Source organism: Tinamus guttatus, unplaced genomic scaffold (assembly GCF_059628265.1).
Source record: "Tinamus guttatus ecotype Peru unplaced genomic scaffold, ASM5962826v1 Tinamus_guttatus_pri_ptg000690l, whole genome shotgun sequence".
Taxonomy (NCBI): Eukaryota; Metazoa; Chordata; class Aves; order Tinamiformes; family Tinamidae; genus Tinamus; species Tinamus guttatus.
In genome coordinates, this window is record NW_028289224.1 from 352338 (window position 1) to 371020 (window position 18683).

The window sequence follows — 18683 nt, forward strand, 5'->3', positions numbered from 1 at the left end:
GGTGGGGGCCTCCTGTTGTCCTGTGAGGGAATATGGCCCCCATGGCAGTGACATCTTGTCCTCCCTGTGAGGGGACATGGCCCCATGGTGTGGTCTCGTGTGGTCCCATGAGTGGACATGGCCCCCATGGCAGTGACATCGGTGGTGGCCTTGTGTGGCCCCATAAGGGGATGTGGCCCCCATGGTAGTGACATCATGTCATCCCCTATAAGGAGATACGGCCCCATGGTAGTGGCCTCATGTGGCCCTGTGAAGGGACACAGCCCCCATGGCAGTGACATCACGTCCTCCCCATGAGGAGACCTGGCCTCCATGGCAATGTCTTCACGTCATTGTCATGAGGGGCACATCCACCATGGCAGCAAGCTCGCATGGTCCCCCAAGAGGCAACAAGGTCCCCATGTCAATGATACCCATGAGAGGGTACAGCCCTATGGCAGCAATCCCCTGTTGGTCTCCATGAGGGGACACAGCTCCCATGGCAGCAACCATGTGGCATCGTCATGAGGGGACACATCCCCCAGGGGAGTAACCTCACATCGTCGACCATAAGGGGACATGGTCCCCATGGCACCAACCTCACATTGTCCCCTGAGACAGGACACCTCAGCCATGCGAACAAGCCCATGTTATCTCCCATGGGGAGGCAGACTCCGTGGCAGTGACACCCTTGTCACCCCTCATGTGTGAAAGTCCCAGCAGTACTGGGCCCTGTGTTACCACCCTGGGGGACAGCATCCCTATGAGAATGGCCCTAGTGCCACCTGCCTGTATGGACAGACATCTCCCCATGGCATCAGCCCTGTGTCACACTGCCATGTCACTCCCCCATGAAGGGAGATCTTCATGAAATTGCCTTGTCACATAGCCCATGGCAATGACACCTTTGTCACCCCTCATGAAGAGAGGCTCCCACCATGGTTAAACCCAGCATGCCTTCCCACCCCAGTCCCCCATGGTGGCATGCCCTGTGACCATCTCCCTGGAGTAGAGATGCCCCCCATGAGCCTGTCCCTGGCTCCTAATGGAAGGGACGTGAACATCCTCCCCTTGGTGACAGGGAGATGTCACCCATGTTGAAGAAGTCGCCTTCAGCCTGAACTGCCTCGGGGCCCTGTCAGAGCTCACTCCTCCGTATCTGCAGGTCTGCAGGGACCAGAGGCAGCCCTGGCGCTCCTGCTCCATCAGGGTGGACTTGCTCAGGCACAAGCGGCTCCAGCACCTCCCGCCCTGCTGGAAGACTCCCCCTCGCTTGAGATCCCCCAGCCAGACGTCACCCGACTGCTCCCAGCTGGAGAGAGAGACCTCCCGCCAGGACTAACCTCCTCCTTCCTTCCCACCCCACTGCAGGCCCCCACAGAGCTTCCCACCACGGCCCTACAGAAGGACGGGATGCACAGAACTGCATTTCACGTACGTCTATGGGGTGACTTCCCCTGCAAGAGTCACTTCACTTTCCACAGCAGAGAAACTTCCGTTCAGGCGGCCCCGGAGCACCACCAAGGATGTCACCCCCCGTTCTGAGCGACACTGACTCTGCCAGGCTCCATTGCAAAGGAATCTTCCTGTTGATTCCGAAATGTCTTTCATCTTCATCCTAAAATGTTTCACCAGCTGCTTAATTACAGCACTGCTGAAAGGCACAAGAGCGGCCGGAGCCACCCAGTGAATGTTGCACAACAGCGAGAGAAGCTCCTCGCCCAAGGACACCGCGGGCCGCGTCCTGCACAGAGGACATAAACAACCTCCCCTATCAAGGTCCCCACAAGGTTTTGCTACTACTCGCAGCGCTAATCTCTCCTTTTGCAACGCTCCTTGTTATTATTATTATCTCGTATTATTCAACTATGTGGAAAGGGCCCTGTTTCCCTGGAATTGGGTGCCGTGGAGCAGCCCCTGCACCGGAGATCCCACGGTCTGGATGGGCGTGGGAGGCAGCCAGACACATACGCTGGGATGGAGAATCCTGGCAAACAGGAGCAGCGCCGGGAACATGAACACGCGCGGCATGCACCCTGGCTGCTTCTTAGTGCAAGACTTGTTAATGCTTCTGTGCTTTCACATTTTAAGATACAATTAAGCTACATTAATGGGAAGAGCCTGCCTCTGACTTTTCACAGCTAAGAGGCTGAATTTTGCTGGGCCAAGTATTTCCCTATATTATCAGTTGATTAAAGGTGATAAAGGACCTTCCCAAATCACAGCACATGCCACAAACGTAGCAGCAGAGGATAGGCAAGCAAAGCCTGAAAAGAAAGTTTGTTGGTTTATGTGAAGTTCCTCAGCTCTCGTATATGGTGCCTATGGCTGCCAAATTCCATGTCTTGCGGGAGCAGATGGATGTCGCTTTGGATGTGTTAAAAGCAGGCAGGAAATCTGTATTCCGATGGCAATCACCATGGAGATGCGATAAAGCTTTCAGAGGACCAGAAGCAAAAGAGACACGTAAGTGATATAATGGAAGCAGATAAAAATAGCAGGCCAGTTTCCGAGCCCAGCCGGCTGGAGTGGCATTCCCGCAGGGCTGGCTGCAGGATCCACGGAGATCCAGCGGGAAGAGCCTTGTGCTTCCAGCACTGCGAGCTCCGGCCTCGATCGCCGGCGGCAAAGCGGAATGGCAGCTGCTGGAAGGGGCACAAAATTTGTGATTTAAACTGCTTTGGACTGCGGATCTCTGCGATGAGCTACCTGCGGCTAAGGGAACTTCTATCACGCCCCGCTCGGCGTGTGGCACGTATTGCGCTCCATAAGCCCCACCGCTATCACCGCGTACTGCTGTTTGCAGCTAAGAAGATTACGGATTTCACTGTTAGTAAGAGCTTTTTGTTAGGGGCTGAGCCAATATCCCCCCGAATATTGCGCTGACTTCAGGGAGCTCTGGAAACAGGATTAAACACCAGAGGGCAAAGAGCAAGTGGCTGGTGACAGTTTTTAGCAGTTTCAGTTGCAGGATGAGAGCTGCTGAAAATGATGCCAACTCCAGGCTCAATCTCAAGCGCGTGGTTAGATAATAATATTATCACAAGTAAAGTTCTTGGAAACAGAGTCAATGTTTCCATGTTTTGAGGCCACGGGACACGTGGTTGGAGCATGGAGATGGGAACTGAGAAACGGAGCCATCCTCAAACCCCAACATTTGCTCCTCTGTCACCTTGGGTCAAACCGCCCTGTGGCAGCAGCAGGAAGGAGCCCGGCTGGTCCGGGGGCTGCAGAGCCGCAGCGCGAGGAGGGGACCAGGGCATCGAGCAGGGTGCCCTGGAGCAAGCCACAGTATCAACCCCTGCACAGCAAAACGGGAAGATATTTGAGGCATCATGACAGGCTGGTTAAACAGGAATGTTCTGGCTTTAGTAGAATGTGCACTGAAAAATAGTATTTTTAAAAATTTTACACCAAAACATCACATTATTCTTAAAGAGAGAAAAGGACCCTCAAGCACTTCCATAGATTCATATTGTTAATGACAAATGGAGAAGGAGAGGGATATTGCTGCCCCTCAGCATGTCCTCAAAGGAGCACCTTGATTTTCCGCACACCAACTAGTCTCCAGAGCTATGGTAGCATCAGGGCTTATTTTTCAAAGGAAAACTTAGTGCTGCTTTAGCTGTCTTAGGCCACCCCATCTGGCCTCTGACCAGCTTCAAGTTTCAACCCTGGGTCCTTTTGTGCCTTTGCCTGCGTGAAGGGAGCGCTGTGATCAAGTGTTTTGCTCACGTATGGGTCCTAAAGTTGGGATCAAATCATTTCCCAACCTTCTCACCTTCCCTTTGAGGAGACCAGACTGAGTTCTTAGAGCCTTTCATTCTGAGACCCGTTTTTTCAGGTGACTTTTTCAGGTCACCGCTGGCCAGGATGACATTGTCCAAGCTGTCACCGAGGCTACATCCTTTGTCACACAGTATTTGCTCACCTCGCCATGAATATTCATGGCTTCTGCCCTGGCTTACTGAGCAATCCGATTGCAGAGCATTAAGGATTTATCCTCATTATTTACTGCTGCACAAACTCAGTACCGCTTGAAAGTCTGTCCGTAGCAACTTCATTTATTCCTACTAGGCACTGATAGAAACAGGCTGAGGTTGTCTTGTTCTAATTTATTAATCAAAACATCATGCAGTACCAGCACAAATGCCTCGGAGATGTCTGCTCCAGCAACAAGCTCCTAATCGCGTTGAAAAATGATATCTAATTTGTTTGACAGAATCAATTTCCCCTCACCATGCTGGCTGCCATAAACTGCCTTAATTCCCTGCTAACAAAGTCCCATATCATTAGTTACATTATTTTTTTATGGAGCTGACACCAGTCTGATGGAGCTGTAATTATTTAAGCTCTCCCTTTTAATTAATGACCTCTCATTAGCATTTTTCCAGTCCTCTAGAACTTCCCCCACATTTCAAAACTTATTAAAAATCAATAAAGCAGATCAGGACGCTTGGGCAGCCTTCAAAAAGCCTCCGACAGGAGTTACCCGGGGCTGCTGATTTAAGGTCTGGCTTTGCGAGCAGCCGCTCGCTGCTCTGGAATGAAAACCATCGTCACTGCACGCAAATTCCCTGGAAATTTCCCCAAATTCAGGACAGCCTTATGATGAGGCATCGTTCTGCCATTTCAATGGAATAAATGCCATTGCTTCCTTCTTCTCCAGTAATCTTAGCCGTCACTTTCTTGCTTTTTGTGGTGGTCTCCAGTTTTTCATTCTGTGCTTTTCTTCGACTTAACAATTTTCAGCGGCTCCGATGTCCCTGGGGCCCTCCATGTCCCCAGCTTCCCCCTCCTGCAGCTCACTCCTCCTTTCCAGCTGATTTTGCAGTCGCCCAAACAGGTGAGTGGCCTCAACCTTCCCTCCCATCGGAGTGTTTTCATTTCCCTAAAATCGGATGGTTTCTTTGACCCACACTGGAGTCCTGGAGCCCCCGGAGCTCTCCAGCTGCCTCATCCTGCTCCACCACCACCACAACCTTGGGTTTCTCACCCCCTTTTGCCAGAACCGAACCCTCTGCTGAGTTGAATCTTTCTCCTCCTTCTAACTGAGCGTTTCCCACCAGGAAAGGCAAGACAAGGAGTTTCTAAAGCAAGGGGGATCAGAAAAGCAAGCGCGCACTGCGAGCGCAGGCCGGTGCTGACTGAGCGCAGCCCGAGCTGCTCCTGTTTGCCCTGGGCATGCACAGCCCCAGCGCCTCCTTCCACACCGACCTTTGCTCCTGCTGCTTCCATCCCACAGGAATAAACCCGTGTAGCCCAGGAAGCGGCCGGCATCACTGACCTCCATCTGAGTCTCCATCCAAAGCACTCGCTGCCAGCAGCACCCACAGCGCAAATTTTGGGGGTTATATATGTATAACCTTGTGTGCTTTCTCATACATTTTCTTACACTTTTCTTTCTGTACAGCTGAATACAGAATAGCAACATGGACACACTCACACACTGGAAATCTGGGACGCTCGGAAAACACGGACATGCGGACACACGGACATCACTCTGACCCGAGCTTGGGCTTCCAAGACTCCCAGCAGATTTTTCAACTCCACATTTCCAGTTTAACTAGTGCCAGGGATGGGAGCTCTGGTGGCCACAGGGACAGGAGCTCTGGTGAGATGAAGGTGGTTTGGCAAAGCCTCTCCCTGCCCTGGGAAGGGTCTTCACCTGTGTCCAAAGCCTTGGCATGGGAGCTGCCCGATTTTACATGTCCCTGATACCCAGTGTTGCTTCTCCCAGCTGCATCCCCACCTGGGAAGGGAGACCCGGCACGTGGCACTTCCATGCCCCACATCCCATCGCAGCCGTTGGCCTTGCCACCTCCAGGCTGCATTGAAATGTGTTGAAAAATATATATACTTATATAAATATATGTCTCCCCTAAGCTCCATGGAAGATAGACCTCACCAACATCTGACACTTGATACTTGAAGCCTGTCCTTTACATTAATCTTTCACACTTAACCTTGCACTGGAGCATTCTGTGGCTCTGCTTTACCGTAACGGGTCATTTTCCACAACAAATTACAGCAAAAAGAGGGCTCTGACCTTCTCACCTCCTTCAGCTTTGCCCTTTCCTTTTCTTTGTGCTGTGTTTTCTACTTTTAACACATATTCACACATAGGGTCAACCCGCAACTCTCTTCCTTCTGTCATAGCTGCCCCCCTAGCCCCTCGCTGCCACTTTTGCACCTTCTTGGGCACCAGTGTAGCCGGATCTGAGAGAGGATCTGCTGGAAAAAAATGGAGAAAAGGCACAAAAATTAGGGTCACTTCCCATGGGAGCAGTTCCCAGGACACAGCAGCTACACGTGGGCTGGGAGATGGGACGAGAAGCACAAGGATGAGGATGAGCGGAGGAAACCAGAGAAGGAAAGGGGAAGGAAAGAGGGGAGCTGGCAGCCGCTAAAGCAAGTTCTGCCACCAAGAAGCAGCTTGAGAAAAAACTACACACTTGCTGTCTTATTTTTGCTGCTGATCTTATTTTTACTGAATGTGTAATATCTGCTGCGGCAAAACAAATATCACTCTTGGGCTTTTGCCATGCCATGAATTTTTAATGTTTTCGTTTCTTTAATAGAGCACATTAGGGTTGTAGCGGGAGCCCGTGACTGCGTGAGAGTGAAACTCCGCTCCGTTACCTGCTCGTGCACCCCCGAGGCCATCTGTCCCCAGCATTTTGCAGCTGCAGAGCCAAATCCAACTGCTAGTTTGGTGCAAACTAGCTACCACCCAAAACAAACAAATAAATAAATAAATAAAGATCGCTTAGGAAGCGACTGCATCTTCAAGCCGCAAAACCTACACGAGCGAGCTCTGTGATATGACAGCAAATTGCAACATAGGTGGGAAAGGTGCCCAGCGGCTTCAGCAGGATGCGGCCCAAAAGTGAGGTTGCAAATGCTGCATGCCTGCTGCACGCTTGTTGCACACTTGTTGCACCCTTGCAACGCACCAGCCTTTGCAGAGGGGCGGCCTGAGGATCACCAGGTGGAAATCCTACCTGGGAGGAGGATAAATGGGGGGAGAAGGCCGCATTTAACGCAAAGCAGACGTAGGCGCGGGGGGTCCCCGCAGCTGAGGCCCAGGCCCCGCTCTGCGGCCGGGCGCGCGCGGGAAGCAGCGCCCCCACGTGGAGGGCGCCAAGGGGGCGGGGCTGCGGAGCGGCCAATCAGCGCGCGCGGGGGGGCCGGGCGCTCGCAGGTCCATTCACAAGGCACCGGGAGAGGTGAATGGGGGGCGGGTCATGTGGTGCCTGACGTCACGGCCCCGTGGCGCGCCGGGCCGCGATGGAGCCGGGAGCGGGGCCGGGAGCGGGGCCGGGAGCGGGGCCGGGAGCGGGGCCGAGCTGGGGCCCGGTCGCCTGCGTGCTCACGGGCGCCTCGCGGGGCTTCGGCCGCAGCGTGGCGCGCCTGCTGGCGCCGCGCCTGGGCGCCGGCTCCGTGCTGCTGCTGCTGGCGCGCTCGGCGGAGCCGCTGGCCGAGCTGGCGGCCGAGCTGCGGCGCGGCGCCACGGCCGCGCTGCGCGTCGAGTGCGTCCCCGCCGACCTGGGCACCCACGAGGGGCTGCGGCGGGCGGCCCGCGCCCTGCGCGACCTGCTGCCCAGCGCCCCCGCCGCCCGCCTGCTCCTCATCAACAACGCTGGTAACCCGCGCTCCCCGCCGCCAGCCGCGGCTGCCCCGGCACGGGGGTCCCCGGGGGTGTGCGACACTCTGGGGACCTGGGCAGCCCGGGTCTGCCGTAGGAGATGCGACCCGTGCTGGTGGCCCTTGGGTGTCTCCTTTGCCATCAGAGCAGGGGGGCTTTTCCCCCCACCAGCGTCAGGAAGCCCCAAGGATAGAGCTCTTACGGGACAGGCCCCTGCACGTGAATTTGTCACCTGACTGCTGTCACCTTGCCACTGGGCTCATGACAGGGCCCCTGGGGCCAGAGCATCCCCAGGATGACCCCCTGGAGCATCCCCGCTGGCGACACAGGGGACCTCAGGTCCTTGACTGGCTCTGTTTGGAGGAAGGGCACGGAAAGCATGCAGGGTGCCATGAGAGTGCCTCCTGCTGTACTGGCATCTTGCCTGTGCCAGGAGTCAGACAAAGCTGTTTTTCTGCATCCATAACAGAGAGCTGCGTGTGGGAATGCAGGCAGAGAGGGTGTCCTGTGCCGCTGAACCTCCGGCTAAATCCTCACAGTTCATAAGCAGCTCTCTGTTAGCGCCCCACTAATCGGGTTAAAACTGTGCGGCAAAGGCCTGGTAGCAAATTGCAGGAGTTGCCTGTGCCTCCTCCTGCCCCTCAGGACTAACCTCCTGCCTCCCCTTGCAGGCTCGCTGGGAGACGTCTCCAAAACCTTCGTGGATCTCGCCGACCCTGATGAGGTCAACAGCTACTTGGCCTTCAACGTCACCTCGGCGCTGTGTCTCACCTCTGCCGCCCTGCGCGCGTTTGGGCAGCGCCCCGGTGCCCGCCGCGCCGTCGTGAACATCTCCTCGCTGTGCGCCGTGAAGCCCTTCAGGACGTGGGCGCTCTACTGCGGCGGCAAGGCCGCCCGCGACATGATCTTCCAGGTGCTGGCGCTCGAGGAGCCCGACGTCCGCGTGCTCAACTACGCGCCAGGTGAGCTGCGCGGTGGGGTGGGAGCCCATCCGGGTGGGAATGGTGGCATCTCAGCCAGCCCGGCATGTGCGCTGATGGTGCCGCCTTCCATCCCTGGGAGAATGGGCACCATGCAGTCGAAAATGAACGTTGGATTTGGATTCCTGTTGATGGGATTGCCTTTCCTTGCTTGTATTTTTCCTCCAGGTCCTCTGGACACAGACATGCAGCTCTTGGCCCGGACTAAAACCGGGGACACTGAGATGCGTGAGTATTTCCAGGGCCTCCACGAGCGCGGGCAGCTCATAGACTGCGACGTTTCCGCTCGGAAGCTGCTGCGGCTCCTGGAAGAGGACACCTTCCCCTCCGGCGCCCACGTGGATTTCTACGACGTCTGAGCTGCTGGTGCCCCGGTGTTCACTTCGTGCTTCGCTTCCCACAGCGTCCCTGGTGTCTCCACATCTCCAGCGTGGTCACATTCTCGAGGTGCCTTAGTGTTTCCAAGGGGGACACACAAGAGTCCTGCTTCACTTTGCCTTCAACCAGAGCCCTGGTTATGTATCCCCGGATTCCCACCCAAGGATCCCATGCTGTGGATTTTGTCCCAGCCGATCGCCCCATTGGGGTTGCTGAGCCTGGCCCTAGGAAATGTGCATCCTAGAAACTTTCTGCTTGACAGCTGCATCCCTGCAAACCCCTTCTGGCTCAGCCTTTCAGATTCTGTCTACCTGATCTACAGACATTAAAAATGTCATATCTTGCCTGGGCCATATGCTGTGGTGCCTTCCTCGTACCTGTTCTTTCCATCTCCAAATGATGTCTTACTTGGATGGGAACAATGAGACGTTGGGGTGTTTCGGAGGTGGTTTTGGCGTGATTTGCCCTCCCTGTTCAGAGCTAAGCTCCCGGGATGGGAGTCGGTCCTGGTTGCTACTTTCCTGTCTGGGCTTTAGTGCATCCTCGGACTCATCCAAGTTGGGGCAGGGCTGGAGCGGGGAGGCTCGAGGAGCCCCAAGCCACAGGCAGAGCTGTGAGGGTGACGGGGACAGGATTGGCTGGGGCATGAAGACATCTGCTGCCAGCATGTGGGAACCACTGCGGCTGCAGCTGCACCTTCCTGCCCTTCTTCCAACCAGTCCCACCAGACCAGAGCTGATGGACAAGGAATCTCAGCACCAACTTCATTTAAGTCAAGCCAGCTGGAATCTGCAGGTGTTTTTGCAGCTGTCTGGGAGCCTGGAAGCAGAGACCGGATAATGGAAGACACTGCAGATGGGTGCCAGGCTGAATAGTTTGGTGGTTAGAGAAAAACCTCCACAAAATGAGTCTGAGTTCATCCCCGACAGCATCAGCAGCTGGGGGGCGAAGTCTGGGCTTGGGAAGCACGTGAGATGTGAGGCTTTAGTTGGGAGAGAAGCGGAGACTGATGTGAGCATCGTTTTCCCTTTGCCTCCCCGCCTTTGAGCTGGTAAACAGGAGAAATTGGATGATTCCGCCTTTTCTGTGCCATCACGAGAAATAAAACCCTGCCAGTTTGCTAAATGTGAGCTTAAATCATGCGCTGCGGTGCAAGCCTTCCCAATGTGGGGTGACACACTGCTCCGGGATGAACACGGACATGGAAATTGTCCCTGAGTCATTTGACCCCTCTCCTTCCTTTGCCCCGTAAGGCTGCCTTGTGCTCTCCATTCCCGCACATATTTGGGATTCCACTGGGAATCGCCATCCCACCAGGTGCCCTGGAAAAGCCTCGGTGCCTGCGTAGCCAGGCAGGCCAGCCCTTCCTCATCCTTCGTGGCTCCCCATCTGGTGGGACCAGCGCTGGTGGTGACTCTGTGGTCCATGATCCACACAGATCAGTGATCCAAGTGGTGGAGGATGGAAGAGCCGAACCTCTTCTGCTGGCCCTTGCCAGGGGACGTTGGCTCCATGCTGATTCCAGACACTAGTTTACCAATAATTTCTTCTGGTATCACTGGTCGGTGGCAGCAACAGGGCAGGAGGGCCGAAAGTTAGAACATTGGAGTCGCCATCCCTTCAACACCAGCTGCTCGAGGAGAAAACCCGTTGCTAACATCTCCACTGCAAGAGCCAGCCTGTAAACTGGTGTGAATCTTAGGGCCATGGAGAGGGGCTCTGTTTCATGCTGCTAAATTTTGCTGGTAATTCAACTGTGCGCTAAGAGTTAAAAGGAACAAGTTTGTCTTCGGCTCAGCCGCCCCGTCATTCAGCTCTGCTCCAAACTGTCACCCATGTGAGTCATTCCCATAGGTCTCTGTGGAGACTCGCTGTGCACGTGCTTGGGTCTCGGCCATGGCTCAGTAGCCTCCAGGGACACCCTGTGCCTGTGACCCAAACACAGGGTGCAAGGTACAAAGGGAGTGATGCTGGTGATGCTCTTGGGGCAGAAAAACCCCACAGGGCTGGTGGGTCTCAAACTTGGCAACATGCACGTCTGGTCTGATGCCTGGTGCAGGGGACCAGGATGGGAGGGCAGGAGCAATGCATGGAGGTGGAAAACCTCCCCTGGAGCTCTCCAAGGAGCGTGTGGAAGAAGGACCGTGAGGGCTGTGGGTGGCAAAGAAGTGAGAAGACAGGAGGGGAGAGGAGGAGCACGTTGAGAAGAACAGAGAGGGGAGGAACCGTTGCTCCCTGTGGGCTCCGGAGAGGTTTTGAGGAGGTGCCTCCATGGGGGAGCTGCCTCTGCTCTGCCCCGCGGCGCAGCGAGATGCCCGGGCAGCGCAGTGCCCGTCACGGGCCCCGTGAGGAGTCTCCCCCGTTGGGAGTTCTAAGGCCCCTTCGAGCCTGGGCCGGGCACGTCGCTGTGGTCAGTGTCTCCTGGCTCTCCAGGGAGGATCGCGTTGGGATATCCCGAGACATCAGCTGCTGGCGCTGCACTTCCCATCGCTCAGGGCTCGGACCATGTCCCCTCTGCGCTTCCTGAGGGCTGCTTGGATGATTTTCCTCCCCTTTCTTCCCATTTTCTGTGGCCAGCTGAGGGCGTAGCGAGACCGGGTAAGGGACACGGGCCGGAGCAGCGGCGGCCAGAGCTCCGGAGCATCCGCTGCGCTGCAGGAGCTTCTGCAGGAGGTGCAGAGCAGCGTCCGGGCTCTGCGCGGCCCGTGGGATCGTCCTGGGGCAGCGGTGGGAGCTGTCGCGGCGAAGCCACCCGGGCCCCGTTGCTTCTTGTCACGGCTCCTTGCCGCGGTCCGGGTTATTCCTAAGGCTCTGCATGCCTGGAAAAAAGAAAACATTCACAGTTCTGCCGGTTGCAGAGGGCCGGCGATGCGGGCGTCGAACTCCAAGAGCAGCGAGCAGGTGCCAAAGTAGCAAAAGAGACGGTAAAAACCCCAAAACGCCCAGGCCAGGGGTCTGGCTGCAGGACCTGTTCCTGACTGGCATTCCGGGGCACAATGCGACCTTCCCGACACTGGCTCGGCCCCGCACCCCTGCCCGCCTGTGCACAGCCCTGCAGCCCTCCGGTTCCGTTTTTTATTTACTTACTTTATTTCGTTCCTCATTCCTTCCATTATTTTTTTTTCTATTTTCTTTCACTTCTTTTTTTTTCATTTTATTCTTTTCTTTCCCCTTGCCCTCCTCTTCTTTCTCTTTTCACTTCTTTTCCTCCTTTTGCTTCTTTCCCTTTCCTTTTCCTCTTTTCTGCTTTCTTTTAGCACTTTTTTTTTCATTTTCTTTTCCTTTTTTCCTTCTCCTCTTTCCCTTTCTTTTCCCTGCCCACTTTCCCTTTTCCATCCCATCCCAAGAGTGGCACCAGCACAGGTCCATTCCCATCCTCCCCAGGGGCACCAGCAGCACTTTTCCAGGCACCAGCTGCTTTCCAAACCTGGATGGATCCTTGGCCCCCGGTGCCAAGGATCTCCCAGCCATTCAGAGAGGGACCTTTACTCCAGTGGCCGTGCGAGCTCTCGCTGGCTGGCCAAGGGTGACAAGCTCCTCCACCACGATGGGGACACCAAGGAGGTGAAGGTCCATCCGTGCCCGCATTTCCCACGGGAGCCCTGTCCCATGGAGATCTGTGCTCATGGAGACTGCACCGGACACCATCTCAAGGACACCGTGGGGACATTTCTTCTATCTGGTGACCCCGCCAGGTGGACATCCCTTGCCCTGAGCACCCTGGGCTGCCAGCCTGCCACCCACCAGCCTTTCCCAGCTCCCTGGATGCTACCTCCAGAGCCGGACAAGGTCCTTTCCAGCATCATCTGGGAATGTTCATCAAGCCCAAGAAGTTTAGAGCAACAAGTGTGTCCTTGGGCTGAGGTGGTCCATCTCACACTGCCATTCATGCACCGGGAGCAGGGAACACCACCTCAGCGCTGTCTCCCCGAGACTGAGCACTTGCTCGCGCGGGGCCTTCCAGGGGCAGCTCTCAGCTCTCCTCACCCTCGGCAAAGCACCAGAGTGCGCAAAGAGCGTGCAAAGCACGTGCAAAGGAGCGGCAGAGTGTGCAAACCTGCCCGGCTCCTTGGCCAGCCAGTGCAGGGTGTTTTCCCAAGGGATTTGCACCAGCACATTGCTGCAAGCATCTCCCACGGCACCCGAGCCGGGGATGCCGGGGCGGCCGGGCCGGGCGGCGGGGCCCCCGCGCCGCATTCGCATTCGCGCCGCGCGCGCACTTGTCAGGCGAGCTGTCAGGCGCCGGTAATAGGGCCGCGGCGGTCACCCGTGTTGGGAGTAAACACAGGCGGATCTGCGAAAACAAGAGCAGAGCGGAGCCCGCGCGGCCCCGCGCGCCCGCGGCTCCCGTCCCGACAGCTCCCGGCCGGCACCTCATCCCGGCGGCTCCCACGGGAGCCGGCTCGGCCAAGGCGCCCGCCCCAGCTCTGAGATCTATTGGTCCCATCTTAAGCAACCCTTTTTTTTCCTTTTCTTTTTTTTTCCCCTTTCCACCCCTTTCTTTTTCCCCATGTTTCTCTCCTTTTTCTCCTCCCTCTTTCACCCACTTTTTTCCCCTTTTGCTCCCTTTCCCCCCTTTTCTTCCCCTTTTCCCCTTCCCTTCTTTTCCCCCTCTTCCCCCTTTTTTCCCCTTATTCCTCCCTTCCCTCCTTTCCTCCTCTTTCCCTCCCTTTTCTCACTTCTCCCCCTCTTCTCCCTTTCCCCTCTCTTCTCCTTTTTACCCCCCCTTTTCTCCCGCTTTTTCTCCTTTCCCCACACTCTTTTCTTCTTTCTCTCCACCTTTTCTCCTCTTTCCTCCTCCTTTCTCTCCCCCTTTTCTCTCCCTTTTCCCTTTCTCCCCTCTTCCCCCCCCCCCCCATTTTTTTCCCTTTTCCCCCCTTTTGCCCCTTTCTTCCTTCTCTCTCTATTTTTTCCCTGGATTTTCCTCATTCCTCCCCCGGCCGCTGCCTCGGCCGCCGGCCAGGCAGTTGCTATAGGTATGTTCGAATACCCAGCATGGTAGATTTTAATTAGGCTTTGTACAGATGGCCAATTAACATTCATTACTTTTGCCTCGAGCGATTAATTACGAGTTTGGGTGGAAGAGGGAAGATGGAAACGGGGGAAAAAGATAGGCAGGTGAATTAAAAATAAAATTAAAAAAAAAAGAAGGGAAGGATTTTAATCAGTTTGGGGAATAATGTATTTGTATGTGTATATGTATGGATATATATATGTGTATGGGCACAGTGATAGCAGAGGGAAGGGGCAGGTGGGCGCATTCCCGTGCCCCTAGAGCCCCCCAGGAGCCCCCTGCTGCTTTTCCAGCTCTGGTCACCGATCTGCCGCTGGCTCCGATCCCTCCGGAGCCAGGAGGCTGCAGAGGGATCGGAGCGGCTCATGCCGGAGAAAGTGGCGGCGGCGCCAGGGCCGAGCCGGTCCCGAATGCCGAATGCCGAATGCCGGTGCCGCCGGGGCCCCGCGTCCTGCACGCACCTGCGCGGCCCCGGCAGGGTATGGCCCGCTCGGAGTCCGTGCCATGGGAATGCGCACATTTCCGCACGGCAATATGGAGCGGCTAAATATACTGCTCACAAATCTGTTTACACTAATAATGGCTGGGAGGCTGCCATCCATATGACTGCGAGGAACCACGGAGGCAACAGAGATTCACCGAAAATTGCTTGCAAGAGGGAAAGAGAGAGAAAAATCAACTACGTTTTTTTATTTTTGTTTTATTTTTTTCCCTCTTCTCCATATCTGCCAGGAGCAGAAAAGCCCCGCGTGCCGGAGCATCCTCCCGGCCTCTTCCCGGGGAGAGCCGCGATATTCACCCGCTTCCCGGGAAACCGGGGCGGGGACGGAAGGGCCCCGCTCGTTATTTTGGCGCGGGCGGATTGCGGATTTGCTTCAATTAAAAAAAATAATAAAAGAAAATAAATAAAAGAAAAAGGGAGAGGAAAAATTGGCAGCTCCGGCATATTAGTCGCAGCGCTGCAGACTTGGCTCCCGCTCACCTCCGCAACATAATGTTAAATGGCATCAAGACAGTATATCAGTCATTTACATATGTTGCTTATAGACGCCAAAGTTATTAGCACAATAAAACTGCCGCTAAGAAGCCTTCCTGCCTATTTTTCTCATTGCGAATGTCAGTGTTGTAAGCACCTAGCCGCCTCGTATGGAAACACGCCGGCGCTGCCGCTCAGATGGCTCCGGGAAAATAAATACGTGACTCAGCGAGGGTCCCCCTGCGACCACCGCCAAAGCGGCGTCGGAGGGAGCCCACGCGGCGTGAGGCTGCGGTGACGGCCGCACGGGGCCTTCCCGCGTCCTGGACGTGCTTCCCATGCCCACCGCCTTTCCCGGGAGCCTGCGTGATGTGCGGGTATAGGGGCTGGTAAAGGGGAACTGGGAGCTGGGACTTGGGTTGGGAACCAGGAGTCAGCGAAAGAACATGGAGCTGGTATGGAAACCATGAGCTGGAATGGGAACTGGGAGCTGGAATGGGAACTGGGAGCTGGGATGGGAACCAGGAGCTGGGGTAAGAACCAGGAACTGGGGTGAGAACCAGGAGCTGGGGCAAGAACTTGGAGCTGGGATGGGAATTGTGTATGTACAAAAGCATCCCAAGGAGTGAGTGGAAAGCATCCTTCTCCTCTTCTTCCTGGAAAGGCCAGGAAAGGGAAGGGACAAGCTGGGGAAGGAAGCAGAGAGTAACCAGGAAGGTCGAGCTTCATCTGGCTCTCCCGGGAAATCCATCTGTCCGCCGGCAGCAGAGCAGACAGGGAGCTGCCAACAGGCCTGGACCTGGTTGAGGTCTGCAAGGTGCTTGGGAGCCTCCCTGGCACAGCTTTCCTCAGCACGGCCACTTCCCAAATCCCTGCAGCATCCCAAATCCCTGCAGCATCCCAAATCATTGTAACTGCCTAAATTTGCCACCTCCTAAATCACAGCAGCTCCCTAAATCCTTGCAGATCCCTAATCCCTTCAGCTTCCTAAATCATTACTGTCTGGATCACCACCTTCCTCGATTACCACCTTCCTGAATCCCTGAAGTCTCCAAAATCCCTGCAGCTTCCCAAACTCCTGCCCGCTTCTCCCCAGGCCCAAGGTACATCCCAGGTGCCAGTGGTCCTTGGCGAGGGGACTCTCAATGTGGGTACCACATGCAGGAAAGACCTGGACCCAGCTCAGGGCCAACCAGGACCAGCTCCATGGGAGCGTCAGTGGTAGAAGGTGCCCCTCCTGGCGTATTTTTGTGGATCCACAAATCAAAATTGCCCTGGGCACAAGCAGGAATCATTGTGGAGAGGGTAGAGGACCCAGCAGCATCTCCACCAGCTGCTCTCCTGTCATTCCCAGCTCCTGCTCTGACTGTGTGACCTCTGTGGTTGCCCATTCCCGATCCTAGTGCTGGGATCAGCCCTCAGGAGCTCTTGGAGCCCACAGGTTAAGTCTCCCTCCTGTCCATCTGTGCTCATGCAGGATCTATCATAGTCCCTGCCATTCCTATAGATCCATCATCTGGGGATCTGTTAAGTCACCTTAAAAAAAAATAAATAAAAGAGACTTAGGAAGGTGCAAAGGAGTAACTCGCTGGCTGGGTTGTGCACGGAAGCTTTTCCCAAACTCAATGCATTCCTGAGCTGAGGGAGCTTGGAAAAGAGAAATGGGAGAAGGAGGAAAGGGGGAAGCTGAGGCAGGGGTACCTGGACTAGGAGGGCACTGGGGCTCCAGAGCAGGGAGAGCAGCTCAGTGCTGGAGCGGCTGGGGAGGAACCGCTTTGAATCCCAGTCACCTTTTCCCAGAGCACGCGCCATGCCCGTGGCCACGCTCTGGGGCGCTAGGGCCTGATTTTCCACATTCTGCCCTTTGATGCTGGAGGCTGCTGCGTTACCGATTAACGAGGCCGGCGGGGGGAGAGGACAGGACACACGGACAGGCTGCACCTGCCGGCAGCGTATCTGGCTCCTTCCCAATGGCCGAGGGGGAAGGAAAGGGCTGGGAGTCAGGATGGGGGACGCACCGGGGATGCTGAGCGGCACTGGAGCTGCTGGCCGTGCGCTCTCCTGGAGCATCCCACTGCCGGCCGGCCGTGCCGCTCCTCTCACCCTTTCCCTCCTCCTCATCCCCGTTTCGTTCGCTCCTCAGAAAAGCATTGCCCACCTATTTGAAGTGGGTGCCAGGATCCCCTTTTCCCCCGTCAGGAGGGGACACCCCCTCCCCGGAGCAGCCCTGGGTGCCCCCGTCGCGGCTGCCCCTCACGCACCGCCGCCTTCGGGGCCTCTTTCGTTTAATGTCCTTCTCCTCCGTGCCCGGCTCCTTCCAGGCGGGAATGCGGCGGGAATCGGCGCTGCTCCCAGCTCGTCTCCCCGCTGCCGGCCCCGCCGGCCCTGCCCGCGCCCGGGGGCTCCGCACTCTGTTCCCGGCGGGAATTACTCGCTGCCCGGGGGGAAAAGCGGCTTTTCCGTGGCCCCGGCGCCGCAGCAGCCGCCCCAAATTTGCCACCGTGAATCTTGGGCCGCCAAAGGCGCCCCGGTGGTTTGTTATTTAGGAGAGAGGGGAACGATTTGTGCTCCGAGTCGAGATTTGGAGGGTAAAAAAAAACTCTTTTCTAGGCACCAAGAAGGAGAGATGCAGGAGGCACCCGACCGGGTGGGAATTACCGTTGCCACCAGCCAGCGCCTGCGAGGATTTGTTATTTTTCTTTTTTTATTTTATTTTTTATTGCTGTTGTTATTTTTTGTTAATTTTAATTATTATAATTATTTCGAGTTTTGGTTTTGCTTTATTTTTGTTTTGTTTTGTTTCCCCGCCTCCTCAGCGGAGCTCGGAGCACGGGCGAGACCCGCCCGCAGCGACGCGGAGCGGCCGCGGCGGCGCCCGAGCCGCCCAGGGCCCCCGCGGACCCGCACCGGCCACCCGGGAGAAACAGCGGAAATAATTTAATTCCATTAAAATTAATTAAATCAAATTTAAAACCTCCTCCCCGAAATTATCCGCACGCGATACCCGTCCCGTTCCCGCATCCGAGCCAAGCGCCGTCCCTGCATCCTCCGCCTTTAGGCTTTCCCTCTCATTTTATTTATTTTTTCCCCTTTCCGCTCCTCTTACCACTTCTCCTTCCCCCCCCCTTTTTTTTAATTTCTCTTTTCCTCTCCCTTTCCCTTTTCCATTTCTCCTTTCCTTTCCTTTCCTTTCCTTTCCTTTCCTTTCCTTTCCTTTCCTTTCCTTTCCTTTCCTTTCCTTTCCTTTCCTTTCCTTTCCTTTCCTTTCCTTTCCTTTCCTTTCCTTTCCTTTCCTCTCCAGCTTCGGATGCGCTGTCCTCTCCTCTCTACCAGCCGCCTGGCAGGGCCCGCTCCTTTAATTTAATTTATATGTATATAATATATAAATAATATTTTTAAAAACAAAAAAATATATATACGTAACAAATAAAATACAGATTTTCTCCTCTTTTACTTTTTTTGACTATTCGGAGAGAGAAGGAAAAAAAATCGATCTGGCAACGCGTTCGCTCCATTTTTATCCGTTCGATTCTGCGTTTTCCTTTGCAGTCTCCGCTCCGCGCCCCGCCCGCGGCCTCCCCCCGCAGCGCTCTCCGTTCCCCGCCGCAAACCTGCGCTGCCGCGGGAGGGCCGCGCCCGCGGTGCCACCCGGAGCATTTCGCTCCAGCCAAGTGGAAAATAGACTTTAAACCCTCTTTGTGCGGGAGG

The 18683-nt window shown here is 55.6% G+C and overlaps 1 protein-coding gene across 1 annotated transcript; it reads left to right on the forward strand.

The window, feature by feature from the left end:
• Positions 1-7269: 7269 nt before the first annotated feature.
• On the forward strand, positions 7270-8969 carry SPR (sepiapterin reductase). The gene is made up of 3 exons (XM_010225388.2): positions 7270-7624; positions 8299-8589; positions 8776-8969. The coding sequence occupies exons 1-3, from the start codon at positions 7270-7272 to the stop codon at positions 8964-8966; spliced, it is 837 nt and encodes a 278-aa protein (XP_010223690.2). The 3' UTR covers positions 8967-8969.
• The last annotated feature ends 9714 nt before the right edge of the window (positions 8970-18683 follow it).